General features: G+C 46.7%; 1 protein-coding gene across 8 annotated transcripts in view; it reads left to right on the top strand.

Annotated features, from left to right (window-relative positions):
* Nucleotides 1–20,000, top strand: part of kifc3 (kinesin family member C3) — a 39,633-nt gene that overhangs the window by 9,754 nt on the left and 9,879 nt on the right. For 3 of the 8 annotated variants that reach the window (XM_061757542.1, XM_061757550.1, XM_061757569.1), the window contains 8 exons: nucleotides 2,705–2,828; nucleotides 3,304–3,455; nucleotides 5,846–5,975; nucleotides 6,313–6,356; nucleotides 6,470–6,580; nucleotides 12,184–12,294; nucleotides 18,490–18,717; nucleotides 18,806–18,961. In XM_061757542.1, coding sequence (XP_061613526.1) covers nucleotides 2,705–2,828; nucleotides 3,304–3,455; nucleotides 5,846–5,975; nucleotides 6,313–6,356; nucleotides 6,470–6,580; nucleotides 12,184–12,294; nucleotides 18,490–18,717; nucleotides 18,806–18,961 — 1,056 coding nt within the window. Of the gene's footprint in view, nucleotides 1,363–2,704; nucleotides 2,829–3,303; nucleotides 3,456–5,845; nucleotides 5,976–6,179; nucleotides 6,211–6,312; nucleotides 6,357–6,469; nucleotides 6,581–12,183; nucleotides 12,295–18,489; nucleotides 18,718–18,805; nucleotides 18,962–20,000 lie in introns of those variants that run through there. The other 5 variants (XM_061757576.1, XM_061757540.1, XM_061757585.1 and 2 more) reach the window with 5 other exon arrangements.

Below are 20,000 nucleotides of genomic sequence, written 5' to 3'. Positions count from 1 at the left end.
CAATGCATTAGCTCAAGAGGGACGTGTCTTAACTACATATTCACATCTCTGTTCATTGTATACTTGAGCGCTCGTCGTGTAAACGTCTCTTGAACATTTTAGATTGATTTTGGTACAGTATGCAGTCGTTTTTTGTTAAGCCCTTCCCTACGGCATCCAATCGAAACGAAGGTGGCAAAAGGGAATTTGCTAACCTTGCGGCTCATGAAAGCGACCTTCGACTTGCCCCCGCAACAATTTTCTCCTACCAGCTGCATGCCATTATCACCCCAGTTAAGTTTGGAGAAACTTGAAAACTTTTAAAATATTTCAAGCTTTTTTTATATGCATTTACAACCGTTTTGAACTGTACTGGGTGCTTTTAGGCCACGAATGAGGTACATCGACCTAAAATCTAACGCGATCATTAATCACAATCATATACTCGCCCAGGCCTAGCCATGACAAATCCAAATATCAACTCAACTCTCTTCCGTTCAATGCGTTTGGCACGTACGATGACGGTCTCCCTTCTCCCTTAACTGCCCGTCGTCTGTGTGTGTGTGTGTGTGTGTGTGTGTGTGTGTGTGTGTGTGTGTGTGTGTGTACATTGTGTGCGATTATGTTCCGGCCCAGCAGCTTGAAGAATGAAAGGAATGTTGCCGTCACAATGACCGTGTTGTTGTTTTACAGGAAAAACAAGTTTAGGAGCAAAGTTTGGCTTTATTTGGTGCCTAGTGGTCAGCACACCCGGCTCACAGTTCTGGCCTCGAATCTGGGCTCAGGCTTCCAGTGTGGCGTTTGCATTTTGGCTTTTTATCACATATTCCAAAAACACGCTGGAAGCTTAGCTTCACTGAAGACTTAAGATTGTCAGTTAATGTTGACTACATGGTGGACAACCAGTCCATTGTTGGATGGGTGTAGATTTTGGTGTCGGTGATGCTTGCCGGCATACATTTCAGTCATTGAGTGACGTTTCTCCAGTGGTACACTAGTGGTCTTAAGTGGTGGAGGCTTATGGGTTGGCTGGCTCCTGTTGCAGAGCCTTTGAGTGACATTGTAAACTCCTCTTCATCATCTACTTTTAATTTGTACGTGTAACAAAGTCTATTGCTTATATTTCAAAAGCATACTCTGTACTTGATCTGATTAATCCTGAGCTACATCGGGCAGTACGTTGCTAGCTGTCAGATCACGTGATCTTCACGCTGGTCCGTCTGCAGCCAAGGTGATGAAGGAGATTACTTGGAGGGATCTGCTGCCGAGCATCTGCGTGTTTTCGTGCAGAGCGTGGCAGCATGCCGGGCTGGCCGGGGACGCTCATCCACGGCAGCTGCTCCGAGGCGCCGACGCTGCTCGGCCCGACACTCCGGAACACCGGTAAATAGCCACAATCGGCCATTTGCAGGAATGGGTCCCGGTCGGATTAGTAGGAGCGGGTTGGATAAGTATGAAGGGTTTGGATCAGTCAGATGGTTCGAATTAGGTGAGCTGCTTCTCATCAGTAGGAATGGTTTTGAATCAGGTGGAATGATTTTGTTTTATAATAAGAAGAATACATGAAACGTTTGTAGCACTTTTCAGGATGCTCAGGATGCGTTACACCCAAAAAATAACAGCAAATAAAAAAAAAAAACTGTCAAAAAGCGGTTAAGTATGAAGTGTGGGAGCCAGTGTCCATGCCGCGGTACACCGCAGAGACGGGGTGCCGGAGCTGCAGACAGTCCCCGGTGGATCTGCAGACATTCCAGCCAGCCACCTCGGTGAAGGCAGCGGGTGCGTCGATGAAGTCGACAGCCTTCTACCGAGCCGACGTTGTCCGAGGAAGTAGGCGTCCGATGCGCCAGCCAGCCAGCTAGCTAGCTCAGAAAAGGAGGCACAGGTCCCAGTCACCTGGGATTTAATGCACCGGGATAGGTGTAAACTTGCCTGGGTTCTAACTTCGGCCACCGTACTGCAATGGATCCTGGTAAAGGTAAACCATATAGACTAAAAAGAAAACTTTTCAAGAGGAGAAGTGCCAACCAAAATGCGCCAGTGCGCTCTCCTTCTGGTTGGGGGAGATTTAGGTAAGACGTTTGTATCAGGTGGGATGGGTCTGATCAGGAGGAATGGTTTGGATCAGGTGGGATCGTCGGGCAAAAGGAATGGTTTTGATCTGATGGAATAGTTTGCATTAGTGGGCTTGTCACAACAATTGAAATGGTGTGGTTCTGGTGAGGCGGCACGGTGGATTGGTGAGATCGTCAGAACAGTTGAAATGGTTTGGATCTCACGAGATGTTGAGGTACAGGTGGGATGGTTTGGATGACTAAGAACTGTTTAAATCAAGTGCATAAGGCTGGTGTGGGATGAAATCCTTATATCTCCAAAAGCATCCCTTTTCAGGAAACCGCAAAACAGCACATTTGTTGAACCATGAACGATGCATCGTCAAGGAGAGTGAGTCATTTGCAACACTTTTCGACTGGTCAATGATTTGTAAAAATAACAGACCCACGCAGGGACTGACCAATAGTATCCATTTGTGAAAAAATACAAAATTGACCACGTTTGGACACAGACGCCAGCGTTAAGTAAGCATGGAAGTAGAAAAGTGTGTAAGTGCATAATAATGTGTGCAAGTGCACAAGTTTATACTGTAAGTAAGTGTACAAGTATGTGAGTGCATAAGTAAGCAAGCACTGCAAGTTCGGGTGTTGTGTTGCGTCGCCCCCCGCAGGCGGTGCAGAGGTGTTTGAGGGTGCTGGGTGGTCCCAGGGTCATGCTTGGACCAAGAAAGACGTGGGACCTCGGCCACGCCCCCTGTCTGCAGGACCTCTGGAAGAACGACTTCTCATTGGACGGTGCGTGTGTGTTTGTGCATTTGTTCTGAAGCTTTGTTTACATTTGGGCCAGTTGGTTTAGTTAGTGCTTAGCAGAGGGAGAACATTTTTGTTACCTCGTGATCTCGCTACATGTTCAGCATTAGTGTTGTTAGCGTGGATGCCTGAAAATGATGTGTGTGCGTGTGTGTGTGTGTGAGTGTGTGCATGCGCGTGTATGTGAATCTGTGTGAGTGTACGGTAACAACATCGAGCTGCTTACAGTTAAAAGGAATTTTTCCTGGTTGTTAACTTGATTAGAGTGAGCCAATCAGCTTAGAGATTAAGAACACACTTCTTAGTGCTCAACTCTTGCTCGCTTGCACGCACCACAGCGCAACACACGTTTAACTCTCGTCAAAGTTGAGGTGGCCAACAAGTGTCCACATGTCACTCAAGTTGTGTGTGTGTGTGTGTGTGTGTGTGTGTGTGTGTGTGTGCGTGCGCGTGTGCATAGCAAGCTCTGTGGACTTCCTGATGAGTGAATGTGAGGATGAGGCCTCCTTCCTGTCGCTGCCAAGCCCCGCCTTCTCTCAGCGCCCCCTGCTGAGCGCCGAGCAGAGCCAATCAAACGTGCCCATGCAGCAGCAGCAGCAGCAGCTCATCCAGGTAAATCATAAAATAATTTTTATGTCTCACAACCCCGCTTAGTCATAGACTTTTGTGGACCTGGACTGATGTGGTCCTGGTACCTCATGGTCTTGGTCTGAGCTTCTTTTTCTTCTGCTTCTTCTTCTGCGGCTTCTTTGTCTTCTTTTTTCTTCTGCTGCTTCTGCTTCTTCTTCTTCAGTTTTTTTCTACTTCTGTTTCTTCTACTTCTGCCTCTTCTTCTGCTCCTTCTTTTTTCTTCTTCTGCTTCCTAGTTTCAGCGCTTGTTGTGTCCTGTAGTCCTTCATCTTTGTGTTGATTTTGTGATGACTTTGCACATTTAATGTTGCGTTATGTCAGTGCAACCAACAGAGGGCGACACAAAATGCTTTGAGGTGTGGTTAGGTTTAGGAGTCCAGGGGCCTCATGTACAAAAGGTGCGTACACACAAAAACGTGGCGTCCGTTCTTTTTCACGGCAAAGTTCAGATGTATCAAGAGTGACGTGACGGTGGAAATGCCGACTGCATGGCTGGCGTACGCACGTTTCCGCAGCTGTCGGCGCTTTGGCGACACTTCGAGGTGATGCTGGGAAACTGTTCTCCTCAATCTGCACACCAGAGACACATGAATAAATAGCACTGATGAACAATTCATGCCCGGCAACATTTGATTTCAACACTGCAATTGAGGCAAGGACTGAGATTTCATTTGTTAACCACTGTATTTAATGAAGCGCTGATATTTGCCATTTTTTTGGCCACACTTTGGCGGTGGGCAGCCGTCTTCCGCTTCACATCCACCTTAATGTCTGACCACTCCTTTTTTTTAGTTCGGCGTGTGCGCGCTATTCTGTCTCCGCAGCGTGGACAGCCGCACGCGCGCTGTCCCATTGGCTCCTCTTTCGCGTGTTGTTAACGCCGTAGGACAGCGTGCCAAAGAGGATTTTCTTGCACACCTCCACTTCATTGAGCAACTTCACATTCCGAAAAAATATTTTTCATATTTCATATTCAAATATGGGCGTGGACAGGGAGGAGTCGGCTCCTCCAACACGTGCGCTCATTTCCACGTTGATTGGAACGTACGAAGGAAATGTGCTTGGATTCATGAGTACGCAGAGTTTCATACATCGGAATATTTTTGCGCGTACGACGTTTTCTGGATTTGAGCGTACGCCATGTTTTAGGAGGAATTCCACGCAAGTCTTTGTACATGAGGCCCCAGGAGTGTGCGACTGATAGTGTAACTTAACTTGTGATTTTGTCTAAAAAAAATAATAATAATAACTAATCCCGTATCATAATTTTCGCATTCGAAACTAAAGGAAAAAAAATTACATACTATGTACTTTAATCTGACAAGAGCTGCAAAGCTGCATTTACTTCTGTTGTTCACAACCGCCAGCATTTTGACTTACCGCGCACGCATGTGTCCAGTTAGCTGCTGCAGCCGATCACATGCATCCCTGAGCCGTCTCGATAATCTCTGCGGAATGAGGCGTCCGATTAGTGGCGGAAATTGGCATGTGCGAAGAGTGCTACCGCACAGCGCGGCACTCTGGGGGTGACGCTGGGTGCACCCTCACTCCCCGCCGCCCCGGTGACAAATATACTCACAGAGTAATCCAATTTTATTTGAAGTTGGAGCTCACGGAGCATTTAGAGCGGCATTGAACGGTTAACATTTTTCATCAACAGTACATGTTTGCCTTCATCAATATCAGGCATCAAATCCAGAGTAGTTTCCAATTTCGTGTCATTTAAGTTGTTGTCACTGCGCCCTCCAGTGGATAAAATTAGCAACAACAATTACTTTGATTGAAAAATTGCAGTTAATGTTCTCTTTTTGCACGGGTTGTGTCTGGTCCACAGACCGTACATTTGGCACCCCATTGAAACAAAACATTTGTTTTGTAAGCGTTGATTCAAAATGTTATTATTATGAGTAAAATTTTTTCCATGACCAAGTTCCGAGGGGGCACGGTGGTTCAAATCCCAGCCCCGCCTATGTGGGGTTTGCGTGTTCTCACTGTGCCTGCGTGGGTTTCCTCTCACATCCCAAAAAATCTTGCATGCTCAGTTGATTGAAGACTCTAAATTGCCCCTAGGTGTGAATGTGAGTGCGACTGGTTGTTTGCTTATATGTGCACTGCGATTGGCTGGCGACCAGTTCAGGGTGTACCCTGCCTTTCGCCCAAAGATAGCTGGGATAGGCTCCAGCGCACCCGCGACCCTTGTGGGGATAAGCGGAACAGAAAATGGATGGATGGATGGGCCAAGTTTAGAAATTTGTAATGAATTGAAACAGTGAAATGAATTCAAAGGTGGCACGGTGGGTGACCGGTTAGCACATCACATCATTCGTCAACTCGTGTGATGGCCTTTCCACTCCACGTTTGTCTGCGTTCAGACACTCCAGGACAAAGTGCGCCACCTTCAGGCTCGCCTGGACGAAGAAGATGCCGCGCGCCAGCGTCTGTTACGGCAACAACACGCCACCGCGGGGGGGCGGCCGAGAGAGGAACGCGTGGCGGCGTCTGGTGAGTTCGGCTTGTGCGCTAAAAAGTCTCCGTCAATGCTCCCTCCTCTCTAGATAGGGATTTTCATATCCTGGACCTTGATAGTTAGGCCACTAAAATTCCTGATATACTGTGTCTATACATCTATTGCACGTACACGCACACACGCACAGGGGCCCCTTCAAACATTCTTTGCCGACAGGGGGTTGGTGCCCCTGCTGGACAGACAAGGACCCCCGAATGCTCAGGGCCCTGGGTCAGTTCTCCCCTTTCCTCCCCCCCAATTCGACACCCCTGTATACACACACAGTATTGATGAGATGTTACGCTTGTGCGTGTTTGTGTGTGTGCGTGTCAGGTGGTGTGGACAAGGAGCAGCTGAGCAGGCGATTGCACTCGCAGGTACGTCAGCCAATCACACGCTCACAGCCCCTTCGTCTGGCTCACCTGAGCGAGTCGGCGAGTTCGTGTCCAACGCTGCAAGGAGAAACTTTAACAGACACACACACACACAGACACACAGACAGTGTGTTTGTGAAGTGAATGATGTGTGCGTGCAGGTGGAGGAACTGGAGAAGAAGCTTGTGGAGCAAACGCAGGAAGTGGAGAGACTTCGTTCAGGACTGGTGAGTCGAGTCCAACGCTTTGTGTCGTTCACGGATTGATTTGAGTTGGCAGTCATCCCTCGTTTGTCGCGGGGGATGCGTTGCGGACCCCCGCGCTACAAACAAAAATTTGCCACCATATATTTATTTTAATATTCATTAGGGTTGTACGATTATGGCCAAAATAATAACCGCAATTATTTTGATCAATATTGTAATCATGATTATTCCTCATGTTAAGGAAACATCTTTATTTTTACCGCACTACTTTTTAACAAACAATATGTAACAGTTTTCAATGACAAATGACTCTTTTAAAAAAGAATAAATGATCGATAATAATAAAAAAAATAAACAACAAAATGCAATCGCGAGTTGCAACCTCATGGAAGCAAATGTGGTTAATGCATGGAAGGCAAAAACATGCGGCTGCAAGCGCCGAATTTTCATTTGAAAATGCCCGTTGCAAATATCGTGAATTGCCAAGGACGGACGGGTACGTCTCCTTTTTTCTCTTTGACCGTTGGTCAGTCGTGCATGGTCACAGACTGCGAAGAACTCGACAGTTGTGAGTTCCCTCTCGATTCACTGCGGTCAAGCCAGTCGAAAAGTCGAATGCAGACGCTACGACGACTGTTAATCGTGTCTTACCGCGACACGTCGCCTCTCCGCCGACGTGCAGACAGGGCCAACTTCAGAATAAAAGCTTCATATTTTACTACATCGGTCATCAATAGCATTTTAAACGTTTATTTTGAAGTTGGCCACGGAGCGCGGTGCCGCCCCCTAATGTAGCCTTAACTGTGCGTTCGCCCCCTGGTGGCTGGCTGACTAGGTTGCGGTGAAAAGTGCTTCATTTGCAGCAATGCTAAAAAAAATCAGGGTCATTTAATCATGGCATCCGAAATCGCGATCACGATTAAAATTCGATTCATTGTGCATTGCACGTTGTAATATTAATCTATATTTCAACACTTTACACATAATACCGATACAAAATTTGCACGTACGGTGCACATGGGGTTGCCATCCTCCTGTTCTAAGCTGCAGTATGTGTGACTTTGAATGTGTGTGGCTTTAAAAGGCGGGGCCTGGCCTGGTAAGTGACGTGGGAGCTAGTCAATGAGAGTCGCTGACCCGTAAACCAGTTTGCGTGTCGTGTAACCCCGGAGTGAGTTGTGGCCGTCAGCAGCTCGTGAATGAGCGCGCCCGTGACGTGTTCACTTTTTTGACGATTTTATTTGCTTTGACATGGGAGCGCAAACTTGAGATACGAGCGCGGAATGGTGGCAGTCTACTCAACTCACTTGACAACAAAATCAGCAGTTTGGCAGATAACATCGGGAAATATTCTTCAAAAAAGAGCCTTAGGAAAGTCTGCTAGCTTAATGCTAACACATAATGTGAGAAGCCATACGTGGGCTAATGAATAGCATCTATGTTGCGCTGTTATAAGTAGGGATGTCGCAATATTGGCGATATCGTGATATTAAAAGTGCCTCTATCGTGGGGTTGGACTTGTCTCGGCATAAAATGATGAGCCATTGTGCTTCAAATGGAGTTTTCCGGTCGGCGATACGGAGCCACGTCGCTTAGCCGGGCTGCTCCGATGCGCCACTTCCTCCTCATTAGAGCACATACGCACCCGACCGGACGCCTAACCCTTGTGACTATGTGAGCACCGTCACGAGAGATAAACTGATGAATGGCTAACTGGCCCACCTGACGGAAATGTTACGCAAGTAATACGGACAAAACGCCGGCTGTGACTGAGGAGCGCATGTTAATCGCCTGTTTAAAAAGGAAAAAAAAATAGAACCAATGGAATTGCAGGACACATTGCTTAGAAACACCCGAGTCCCTCTCGCGGCTACGGTGTAGCCACTACGCCTGCCCGAGTGTCCCTTTTCAATCGATGGGACGAGAGGCGGCGGATCGCTGCGGAGCGACCCGGCGCCCCGCCGGGATAGGCCTGTTCGCGTCCCGGCTGAGTCGTGTTACAATATGCTCAAATTCACAGAATTTGAGCATATGGTAACAGTGACACTCTTTGGTGGCGTCATGAGTGTGATCTAAAGTCGAAGGTAGTGGCTGAAAGGACATCACGTGGAGAGGGAATAACCATTCCGACTCCCCGGTACACTTGGCCTCATCACAACATATGCCTCCGCCGATACCTTTCTATGACTGTTATAGTCCAGAGATGCAACGATTAAGCGACAACTGATCAATTATCAAATTGACCAACTAGTTTGATAATCACTGAATGGTTGAGTCCTTGTTTAACTTCATATTGTTCAAATCCTTTGATTTTGGGCCTCTCAACAGTAATTCTCCGATTTTCCCCCCCAAAATAAGACCTTTGCAAACATCTGCTTTTACTTTTTGAAAACAATCATAAACATTTTTGCTGATTTTCTGACAAATGTTGCTGACCAAACCAGGAACTGAAACATAATCAATTTATGTTTCCATATTTTCTATACTGTCAATTTGAAATAATGTCCAGCTTTTCAATCAAGGGACGGAAATTAATAAATGTCTATTTAATCTGATTCATAAATAATCGACAGATTAATCAATTACTACTATAGTCCCAAAAAATGAAATAATAAATAGGTCCACTCCATACAATTACAGACATCAATACAAAAATAAATCATCTTCCATACTTCCCTCTCTTCAAATGAAATGTCCCCATTTGAAATGAAAACATTGCAGAGGCTGCTCAGAAAAATCAATGACAGAAAATACTTTTGAGACATAAAAACATAAAAACACAGTACGGAGAGTCACTGATCAATGAAAGATTACCAGTAATGTGGTAATGCCGATACTTTAACGTTTTTTTTTTTTTTTTTTTTTTTGACAATTGTGCAAATGATGCAGAGTCCTCTAGCAATTTAGAGCAGTTTGAAATGACTAATGGAGCAATAGTCTGGTACATTGTGCAAATGGTGCAGACTTCAAGAAATTCAAGCAGTTGAAAGTGACTAGTAGTGCGATAACCTGGGACTATGTCAATTGTGCAAATGGTGCAGATACTTCTCAAGCACATGAGTGGCCAGTATTGGCCAACAACAGATATGCAAGTCGTGCAGGGTGGCGAGACGACCACAGTGAGTGCACGAGTAATGTATAATTGGCCCCACAGACAATCTCAAGACAAAATTGGCAACATGTTACAATGGAATTATAAGTTAACTGTTTAACAAGTTAATGGCAAGAGGGAAGAAGCTGTTGGAATCTCTACTAGTTTTGGTTTACATTGTTCGATAACGCCTATCTGAGGGTTAGGAGCTGGAAGTAGGTGGTGACCAGGTTGTGGAGGGGCCATGAGGATTTTGCATGCTCTTGTCTTAGTTCTGTCAGCGTGCATGTCCTCAAGGGTGGGTAGGGGGGCACCGACGATTCTTCCGGCATTCATGATTATTCGTTGCAGTCGGAGTTTGTCCTTTTTTGTAGCAGCACCAAACCAGACTGTGACAGGACAAACACAGGACTGAGTCCATGACCGCTGTGTAGAACTGCCTCGACCGCTCCGGTGGCAGGCCGTGCTTCCTCAGAAGCCGCAGGAAGAACATCCTCTGCTGGGTCTTTTTGAGGACGGAGTTGATGTTGAGCTACCACTTCAGGTCCCAAGAGTCTGTAATTCCCAGGAACTTGAAGGTCTCGACGGTTGACACGGGGCAGTTGGACAACATGAGGGGCAGCTGTGGCGAAGGATACCTCCTGAAGTCCACGATCATCTCTACAGTCTTGAGCGTGTTCAGCTCCAGGTTGCGTCGGCCGCACCGCAGCTCCAGCCGCTCCGCTTCCTGTCGACTTGTCACCGTCTTTGATGAGGTCGATGACTGTGGTGTCGTCTCCAAACTTCGGGAGTTTGACAGCCGGGTGTGTTGAGGTGCAGTCGTTGGTGTAGAGAGATAAGAGCAGCGGAGAGAGGACACCTGATCCTCGCGCAGGTCCCTGCGCCATCAAGGTGTTCTAGGATGAAGTGCAGTCCCATGTTGACTGCGTCATCCACAGACCTGTTTGCTTGGTAGGGAAACTGCAGGGGGTGCAGCAGGGGACCTGTGAGGTTCTTGAGGTGGTCCAGCACGAGGCGTTCGAAGGACTTCATGACCACAGATGTCAGGGCGACATGCCTGTAGTCATTCAGACCTGAGATTGCAGGTTTCTTGGGGATTGGGATGATGGTGGAGCGTTTGAAACAGGATGGTACCTCGCACGGTTCCGGAGATCTATGGAAGATCTGTCTGAAGACTGGAGCGAGCTGGTCTGCGCAGACTTTGAGGCAGGATGGGGACAAAAGGTCTGGGCCTGCCGCTTTGTTGATCTTTTGTTGTGTGTGTGTTTCCATAAAGTAAAATATCATAAAGTGCTATTTTCTTTTGAAAATTGAAATACGCTACGGCTGCACAATATTCCTATTTTGTTGAACCCTACGATATACATTACAATGTGAAACAATAACATTGTGACGTGAAAAGCAGCACACATTTCTCTTTTCCCCTTTTTGTATTGTTTGGAAAGTTTATAACTGCTTCAGCAGAAAAGAAAGTATGTACAAAAGTATACTGAATTATTTGTTTGAAGTTTACCAGTATTTAAATACACTGGAGTATTGAGTAAGTCACAGTCCAGACATGAAAGTACAATAATGTATTTTCACGCCCAGTTATCTTGTATAGTCATTAGCGCATTCCGAACACTATTCATTTGTTTTTAATCAATCTGTGATTTTAAACATCCATCTATCCATCCATTTTCTTCCGCTTATCCGAGGTCGGGTCACGGGGGCAGTACCTTTTTTAGCAGGGAAGCCCAGACTTCCCTCTCCCTAGCCACTTCCTACAGCTCTTCCGAGGGGATCTCGAGGCGTTCCCAGGCAAACCGAGATATTTTAAACATATATTTTGACATATCTATACTTGACTGCATTACTTTACGCAACGCACGTCTTTGAAGTTGATCCCTTCAATAATGCTGTAGCTCTCCCCCCAAGAGTAATCTGTTGCAACGCATAATCGTTTCATTCTGAAGAGCGACAAAGTAATTGTATCATTCAGAGTATCATAAAAGTATAAAACACTCCGGGCTGCTCCGAGTCTTGTTTGAAGACTTATTTATAATGCAGTGTAACATTTGCGCTAATACTATCGAGCACGCGTACATTGCCGTGACGATGCTCAAACAATATTACAGAGTATTTTGTTGTGATTTCAGGGAGGTTGGGACGGATGAAGAGCGCTTCATTTCATTTAAGAGACATGTGTTTTGAGTTACCAGCGTGATCACCGAAAGAATTAAACTCGTGTGTCAAGGCACCCGCATACGCCACATTTGTATTTTTGACCTGAGGTATGTGCTTCCGAGCCACAAATATTTGGCCTGTGTTGACCAGCATGCGCTTTATGATGTTGGGCTTATTTTCACCTTGTCTGTAAGGAAGAAATAATTGTTGTCTGGAAGTTGATGCTCGTGGTGGGAAAATGAAATGCAAAAAGCCAAAGAATCAAAGTTGGTCAGAGCGGTGTGTGTGTGTGTGTGTGTGTGTGTGTGGCGAGCACAAGCACACCTGCGAGAAACACGCAGTGGTCATGAGGGTGTTACTCCTGCAGGGGGCGACGGACTTGGAGAAGCATCTGGCGCTTCTGGAGGCGGAGAACAAGAGTCTGAAACGACAGCTGACCTCCAGCTGGGCCTCTGAGGGCGCCTGCGGCTGCACTCAGGTCAGCCGTCTCCGTAGTGAAGCCCCGCGTATTCGCGCTTCGATAGAATGCTAAGGGTGGATTCACCTATTGGTGGATTGAAAAAAAAAAAAAAAAACATTTTTGGGGGGGAAACCAACACCAAAAACATTGGCGGTATATCCAAGCTTATTTAACAGGTTTTTTTTATTGGTTAAAAAAACATTTTATATACATACACACATGTATGTAACTTAAGTTCTTAGTCCATAGGGTTTATGGTTTGATGAATTTAAAGTTTTTTTTTTGTTTTTTTTTTCACCAATTATAATGGACCAAATGTTATTCACAGATTGTCACTATTTGCAGTCCGGCCCCTTCCCTATTCCCCGCAACTAGCCTGGCTCAACTGTATTTGTCCGTCTGCCAGAGGGGCAAAATTACACATACTGGTGTCAAAAACGACTAAAATGTAGAAGTACTGATTTAACTCCTTCACTTGATTTCAAGTGAGACAGAAGAAGTGCAAACTCTGAGGTAAAATGTCGGTGAATGAATCACAAAGAATTTGAATTTAGCTCAGGCTAACGACTGAAAAAAAGTAACGACTGTTTTGACAAAGGAAGTAGTAAAAAGTAGGCATATCTCATGTTGCGAGTAGTGATGCACCGAATTTTGGGCTGGCCGCCCAAAACTGCATTTTCGGATTTCAGCCAAAAGACTTTTGTCACTGAAATAAAACAGCCGAAATAGGATATTGTGATGACGTGAGCAAAAACTGCAGCCAGTGTTAAAAAAAAAAAAAAATGGCACAGCCACGTTGAACGTTATTCAAGGAGATATGTAGTATTAATGGTCCATATCGCTCTAACAAGTTGATTTTATTTATTTTTTGCTCAAGAAAATGAAACTGGCAGTCATTTCCGATCATCTCAATCCATTTTGGAGCAATTGGTAAAGAACTAACGCCCCCTTTTTCATCGGCAAAATAGACACGCCCCCACGTTTCGGCGTGACTTCAGCGGCAGAATTCGCTGCATGGCCGCTGCGGAAAATGAAATGTCCTGTACTATGAAATGGCAGCATTAGCTCATATTTTATATATCGGAGATGTCTGGTAGAATCCCCTCACCTCCAAAACGACAACTTTTCAGGAAATAAACAAAAATGGCAGCTTGCCCGAGTTTTCAAAAACTGCTTTGTTCAAGGGGGTATTATATACCTTATATTGCTGCCATCTCACTTTCTGGGGGAGGCGGGGGACATCGAGTCCGAGCGGACCCTGTTCCGCGCCTCCATTGCTGAGGCGGCCGACCGGAGCTGTGGCCATAAGGTGGTCGGTGCCTGTCGTGGTGGACACCAACGGTGAGGGATGCCGTCAAGCTGAAGAAAGAGTCCTATCGGGCTTTTTTAGCCTGTGGGACTCCTGAGGCAGCTGATGGGTACCGGCTGGCCAAGCAGAATGCAGCTTTGGTGGTCGCTGAAGCAAAAACCCGGGCATGGGAGGAGTTCGGGGAGGCCATGGAAAATGACTTCCGGGCGGCTTTGAGGAAATTCTGGTCCACCATACGGCCTCTCAGGAGGGGGAAGCAGTGCACCATCAACACTGTGTATAGTGGGGCTGGGGCGCTGCTGACCTCGACTCGGGACGTTGTGAGTTGGTGGGGAGAATACTTCGAAGACCTCCTCAATACCACCGACACGCCTTCCCATGAGGAAGCAGAGTCTGGGGTCTCTGACGGGGGCCCTCCTATCTCTGGGGTTGAGGTCACCGAGGTGGTTAAAAAGCTCCTCGGTGGCAAGGCCCCCGGGGGTGGATGAGATTCGCCCGGAGTTCCTAAAGGCTCTGGATGTTGTGGGGCTGTCCTGGTTGACACGCCTCTGCAACATCACGTGAACATTGGCGACAGTGCCTCTGGATTGGCAGTCTGGGGTGGTGGTTCCCCTTTCTAAAAAGGGGGACCGGAGGGTGTGTTCCAACTACAGGGGGATCACGTTCCTCACCCTTCCTAAGTTGAATCTCAGATTCAGGAGGAGCAGTGTGGTTTTCGTCCTGGGGGTGGAACTGTGGACCAGTTCTACACCCTCAGCAGGGTCCTCGAGGGTGCATGGCAGTTCGCCCAACCAGTCTACATGTGTTTTGTGGACTTGGAGAAGGCATTACACCGTGTCCCTCGGGGAGTCCTGTTGGGGGTGCTTCAGGAATATGAGGTGCCGAACCCCCTGATATGGGCTGTCCGGTCCCTGTACGACCAGTGTCAGAGTTTGGTCCGCATTGCCGGCAGGAAGTCTGACTCGTTTCCGGTGAGGGTTGGACTCAGCCAAGGCTGACCTTTGTGACCAATTCTGTTCATAACTTTTATGGACAGAATTTCAGGCGCAGCCGAGGCGTAGAGGGGGTCCGGTTTGGTGGCCTCAGTATTGTATCTCTGCTTTTTGCAGATGATGTGGTTCTGTTGGCTTCATCAAGACGTGATCTCCAACTCTCACTGGAGCGGTTCGCGGCAGTGTGAAGCGGCTGGGATGAGAATCGGCACCTCCAAATCTGAGACCATGGTCCTCAGTCGGAAAAGGGTGGAGTGCCCTCTCCGGGTCGGGGATGAGATCCTGCCCCAAGTGGAGGAGTTCAAATATCTTGGGGTCTTATTCACGAGGGAAGAATGGAACGGGAGATCAACAGGCGGGTCGGTGCGGCGTCTGCAGTGATGCAGACTTTGTATCGATCCGTTGTAGTAAAGAAGGAGCTAAGCCGAAAGGCGAAGCTCTCGATTTACCGGTCGATCTACGTTCCTACCCTCACCTATGGTCACGAGCTGTGGGTCGTGACCGAAAGAACGAGATCCCGTATCCAAGCGGCCAAAATGAGTTTCCTCCGCAGGGTGTCCGGGCTCTCCCTTAGAGAGAGGGTGAGAAGCTCGCTCATCCAGGAGGGGCTCAGAGTAGAGCTGCTGCTCCTCCACATTGAGGACATTGAATTTGCATCGTTTCAGCATCAATTGTGGAGAAAGGAAATATAACAATAGCCTGCAAGAGAAGACATTTGTACAAGTACATTGAAGCTATAACACTGGGGGGAACAGTTTTTGTTGAGTTAGGTCTGACAGCTGTTTTTAACAAATTTTTTGATGCGGAATCAAATACTGATCTCAGTTTTTCTCTATCACGTCAAGTTTTTGAACTATAGATCCCTGTTTTCTTAAAAAATATGAAAATACTATACAGATATATGCTTGTTTTATAAAACTTAAAATATTGACATACAATGAAATATGAAAGAAACAGGCATGACTGCAATGTTTATTTATGTTTTACAAAGGGCGGCACGGTGGGCGACTGGATAGCACAAATGCCTCACAGTTCTGAGGACTGCCTGTGTGGGTTTTCTCCGGGTACTCCGGTTTCCTCCCACATCCCAAAAACATGCATGGTAGGTTGATTGAAGACTCTAAATTGCCCGTAGGTGTGAATGTGAGTGCAAATGGTTGTTTGTTTATATGTGCCCTGCGATTGGCTGGCGACCAGTTCAGGGTGTACCCCGTCTCTTGGCCAGAGTCAGCTGGGATCGGCTCCAGCACGCCCGCGACCCTAGTGAGGAAAGGCCGTACAGAAAATGGATGGATGGATGTTTTACAAAGGATATGGCACAAATCCTCTCAATTCCTACTATGCTAGCTTTCTGTTTGCAGATATTGATAGTAGGGACCTATTGGGAGCTGCACACACCTCTCACCACACTGCCTCAATTGTGACTGCACAAACAAGTTGCCACGTAGCTGTAGGTAGTCCGATCTTAATCAGCTGGCAAGTCTGACTACAGCTAATCATTGGATTTTTGCTTATCTGGAAGGTAAAAACTTGACCTGCTTGGAAAAAAACTGACTGCAATTTTGGAATCAGCATGCCAATTTTAGTTTTAATCAGCCTAAAAATCAAAGTCAAATATGCAGAATTATTTTTTCCCTATGGTAAATGGACTGCGCTTAGATATCGCAGTGCCCAAAGCACTTTACAAAGCCTTACATTCATACACCAATGGGCGGCATCTGCCATGCAAGGTGCTGCTAGGCACCCAGTGTCTTCCAGTGTCTTGCCCAAGGACACTTCGATATGTGCCGGGATTCAAACCAGGCACCCTTCGGTCACTGGATGACCCGCTCTACCTACTGAGCCACAGCCGCCCGGATATTACATAATGTACTGCAATAAATGTCCCGTGGTAATGTACATTTTAAATTCAGACAAATTGTGAATTTCTATATAAATCCCATTTTACTCATCATTGGCTTAGTCATTTCTTTCGGGGTTTCAATTTTCAGTTTGTTGGCCTTGGTTTCCTCATTTTCGGTTTCGGCCAAGAATTTTCATTTCGGTGCATCGCTAGTTGTGAGCTCAAGAAAAAAGTGTTCAGAAAAATAAATATTCAAGTAAAGTAGAGATGCACTTTGATGCCAAAAGTATTGGCTCGCCTGCCTTGACTCAGATGTGAATTTAAGTGACATCCCATTCCTCAGTCATACGGTTCAGTATGATGTCCGTCCACCCTTTGTAGCCGGAACAGCTTCAACTCTTCTGGGAAAGCCGTCCACAAGGTTTAGGAGTGTGTTCGTGGGAATTTTTGATCATTTTTCCAGAAGCGCATTTGTGAGGTCACACACTGATGTTGGACGACCAGGCCTGTCTCTCTGTTCCCGCTCGAATTCATCCCAAAGGTGTTCTATCGGGTTGAGGTCAGGACAAGTTGATCCACATCAAACTTTCTCAACCGTGTCTTTATGAACCTTGCTATGTGCACTGGTGCACAGCCACATTAGAAATGGAAGAAGTGTTTCCACAAAGTTGGGCGCATGGAATTGTCCCAAATATGACAAGATCAGACTACAGGATTTTAGACCCGATATTGGCCCGATTAACTATCGCAGCCGATTTCTCATATCAGGTCCGACATATTTTGTGACATAATCCATGACCAACAATTTGGCCCTACAATGCCATAAAGAAAGTCTAGCATGTGTGATTTTAGCATATTTTCTGTGTAGTGTGACATATCAACGGCAACTCTCCGACCAATAGGATAGCGTATTGTGAGCGGTGCTTCGCCTCCCGTGGTTGCTGTTGTCAACATACTTGCACGATCTTGTCAACATTTATTCACACGCACAAACCAATGTTTATTGAAGCTTTAGAGCGTGATTCGACAGAACGCCAGCATGTTTACGTGCAAATGTTAGTGTTAGCACCAACTTGCTAGGCTCTACAACATTTTGTTGCCTGCTTGCGAGCCGTATCATATTTACGCGGACATTCCTCAAGCAGCCCTTGAATGAACGTCCTCTCCCGAGCAGCAGTGACGACCACCACACGTTTTTGCTAATTTTGTCCCCCGCCACACACACACAAACAATACATTGGCGCGACGCATGGTTGTTGTTGTCGCCATGGTAATGAGTGTATCCGGTTGCGTCGACCGGTGACACATTTTCTGGTTCTGCCTCTCCGGCAGTGTTTTGATTTGACAGGATAAAGCCCAGTGATAGTAAAAAACGGGATACGGTGCTCTTGTAATAAATGTTGTGTAGTGTTGCCACTGTCTGCCCAAAATACGGCGAAATGGCAGTAGTCTGCCATAGTGCAATCGTGAAAGACCAAATTTGTCTTGTAGTCTGATCCAGGGATTAGTTCCAGTGAAAGGAACTCTGAAGGATTAGGCATGCCAAGAGATTCTGGACGATTCATTGCACCCAACCTGTGGGAACAGTTTGGAGATGGCCCCTTCCTGTTCAAACATGACCGTGCACCAGTGCACAAAGCAAGGTACATTAAGACACAGATGAGAATTTGGTATGGATCAACTTGACTGACTTGAACCCGATAGAACACCTTTGGGAACAATTCACACTGAGACGGAGAGCCAGGCCTTCTCGTCCAACATCCGTGTGTGGCCTCACAAATGCGCTTCTGGAAGAAAACTCTCTACACACACTCCTAAACCTTGTGGAAAGCCTTTTCAGAAGAGTTAAAGTTGTTATAGCTGTAAAAGGTGGACCCATGTCCTATGAAACCCTATTGATTAAGAAGTGGATGTCACCTTCAATCGTATGTGAGTCAAGGCAGGTGAGCTAATACGTTTTATATAATATAGCAATATAGAGTACTTGCAAAAAATACTAACGTACAGTAAGGAAGTAGTACTTTGTACTCGGTCGTCTGGCGAGTGAGGTGGTGCGGTGTGACTGACAGTTGGCGTGTCGCCAGGAGGTGGAGGCTCTGCGGAGGGAGCTGATTGGCTGGGAGAAGCGCGGCCGGCAGACGCAGCGCCACCTGGCGGACGTAGAGAGGCAGCTGCTGGACAAAACTGTTCAGGTGGACGCATTGCAGCGACGACTGGACCGCGCCGTGGCCGTGGAAGTGGGACTTCCTGAGCACGACCTTGTGGTCCACTTGCGCGACGAATCGGCGCCGCTGCAGGTACAACGTGCGCACGTGTGTGACCAATAGGTGGTGCTGCTGTTAGTCGTGAAGAACACGTTTTTTTGTCGTGCGCTGGGGTCCTCAGGCTGCGGAGGAGGCGGAGTCTGGCGACTGCGCGTCTTCGCTGCGTGTGCAAAACGCTTTGCTGCAGGAGCAAATTTGTGTTCAGCGCCACCTGCTGGGAGAGCTCGAGGCGCAAGTGCAGCAGTCACAGAGGGCGTGCGCTCAGCTCCGGACGCAGGTAACATCGCCGCCCACCCGAGCCACACTTCCTCTTCCTGTCAACAAGCAAACGAACACCGTGACTGACGTTAGCAACTCGGCTTAGCGTCAAGACTGTTAGCAGGGTTAGCATGTTAGCGTCACTAAACCGCAGCAACGATTGGCACTTGAGAGATAAAGAGTACTTTTATTTCAATGTGACATGGGAAAAGATAAGTACTGTTACCCCTCGCTGTATCGCGCTTTTTTTTTTTTTTTTTTTTTTTTTTATTGCGGATTCAGTGCATCGCAGATTTTTTTGATGGATCAATGGAGCTGCACATCTCTAATGCAGTTATCTTTATTGACCATCCATCCATTTTCTTCCGTTTATCCGAGGTGGGGTCGCGGGGGCCGGCAGCATAAGCAGGGAAGCCCAGACGTGCCTCTCCCCAGCCACTTCTTCCAGCTCTCCCGGGGGGATTCTGAGGCTTTCCCTGGCCGGCCAGGAGACGCACTGTTGGGCTAATTCCAATTCTAGCCCTTAGCCCTTAGCCCTTGCCGTCCGTCCTTCCGAAGGAATTGCGACAGCACTTGAATACGGCCACGTTGTCACCCGTCGCCCCCTGCTGGCTGTGTCGACAATCGTTTACATTTCCAAGATGCCATCATGTGTCAAAGGAATGTTATAAATTACTTTTTATTTAAATTTGTCTGGCAGTTTATGCATATACACCGTTTCTAAAAGTGACTGTTATTTTGAAAGTGTAAGGCGCTTACATTTCTATATTTAATTTTCATCAACTCTAGAAACACATTTTTATCGAAGGAACACATTTTAACATTTTGAATTTTGTGGCCTAACGTCAGCCAACAAATAACAACAACAACAACCAGCACAAAACACGCATAACCAAACATTTGTACAAAAAAAAAAAAATCTCAAGCACTATACAATAAAATAGATGTATAATAAAACAACTGATGCTAGTTCATAGTAAAGGATTCTTTATGCTGACATGTACACACTCGTGCTCGCCAGCCGTCAGTGTGTTCAACATGTGACATGTTGTGCATGT

The sequence above is a fragment of the Phyllopteryx taeniolatus genome, chromosome 2 (genome assembly GCF_024500385.1).
Source record: "Phyllopteryx taeniolatus isolate TA_2022b chromosome 2, UOR_Ptae_1.2, whole genome shotgun sequence".
Lineage (NCBI taxonomy): Eukaryota > Metazoa > Chordata > Actinopteri > Syngnathiformes > Syngnathidae > Phyllopteryx > Phyllopteryx taeniolatus.
The sequence above is the reverse complement of the archived record's forward strand: the minus strand, read 5'-3'. Positions and strand labels throughout refer to the sequence as shown.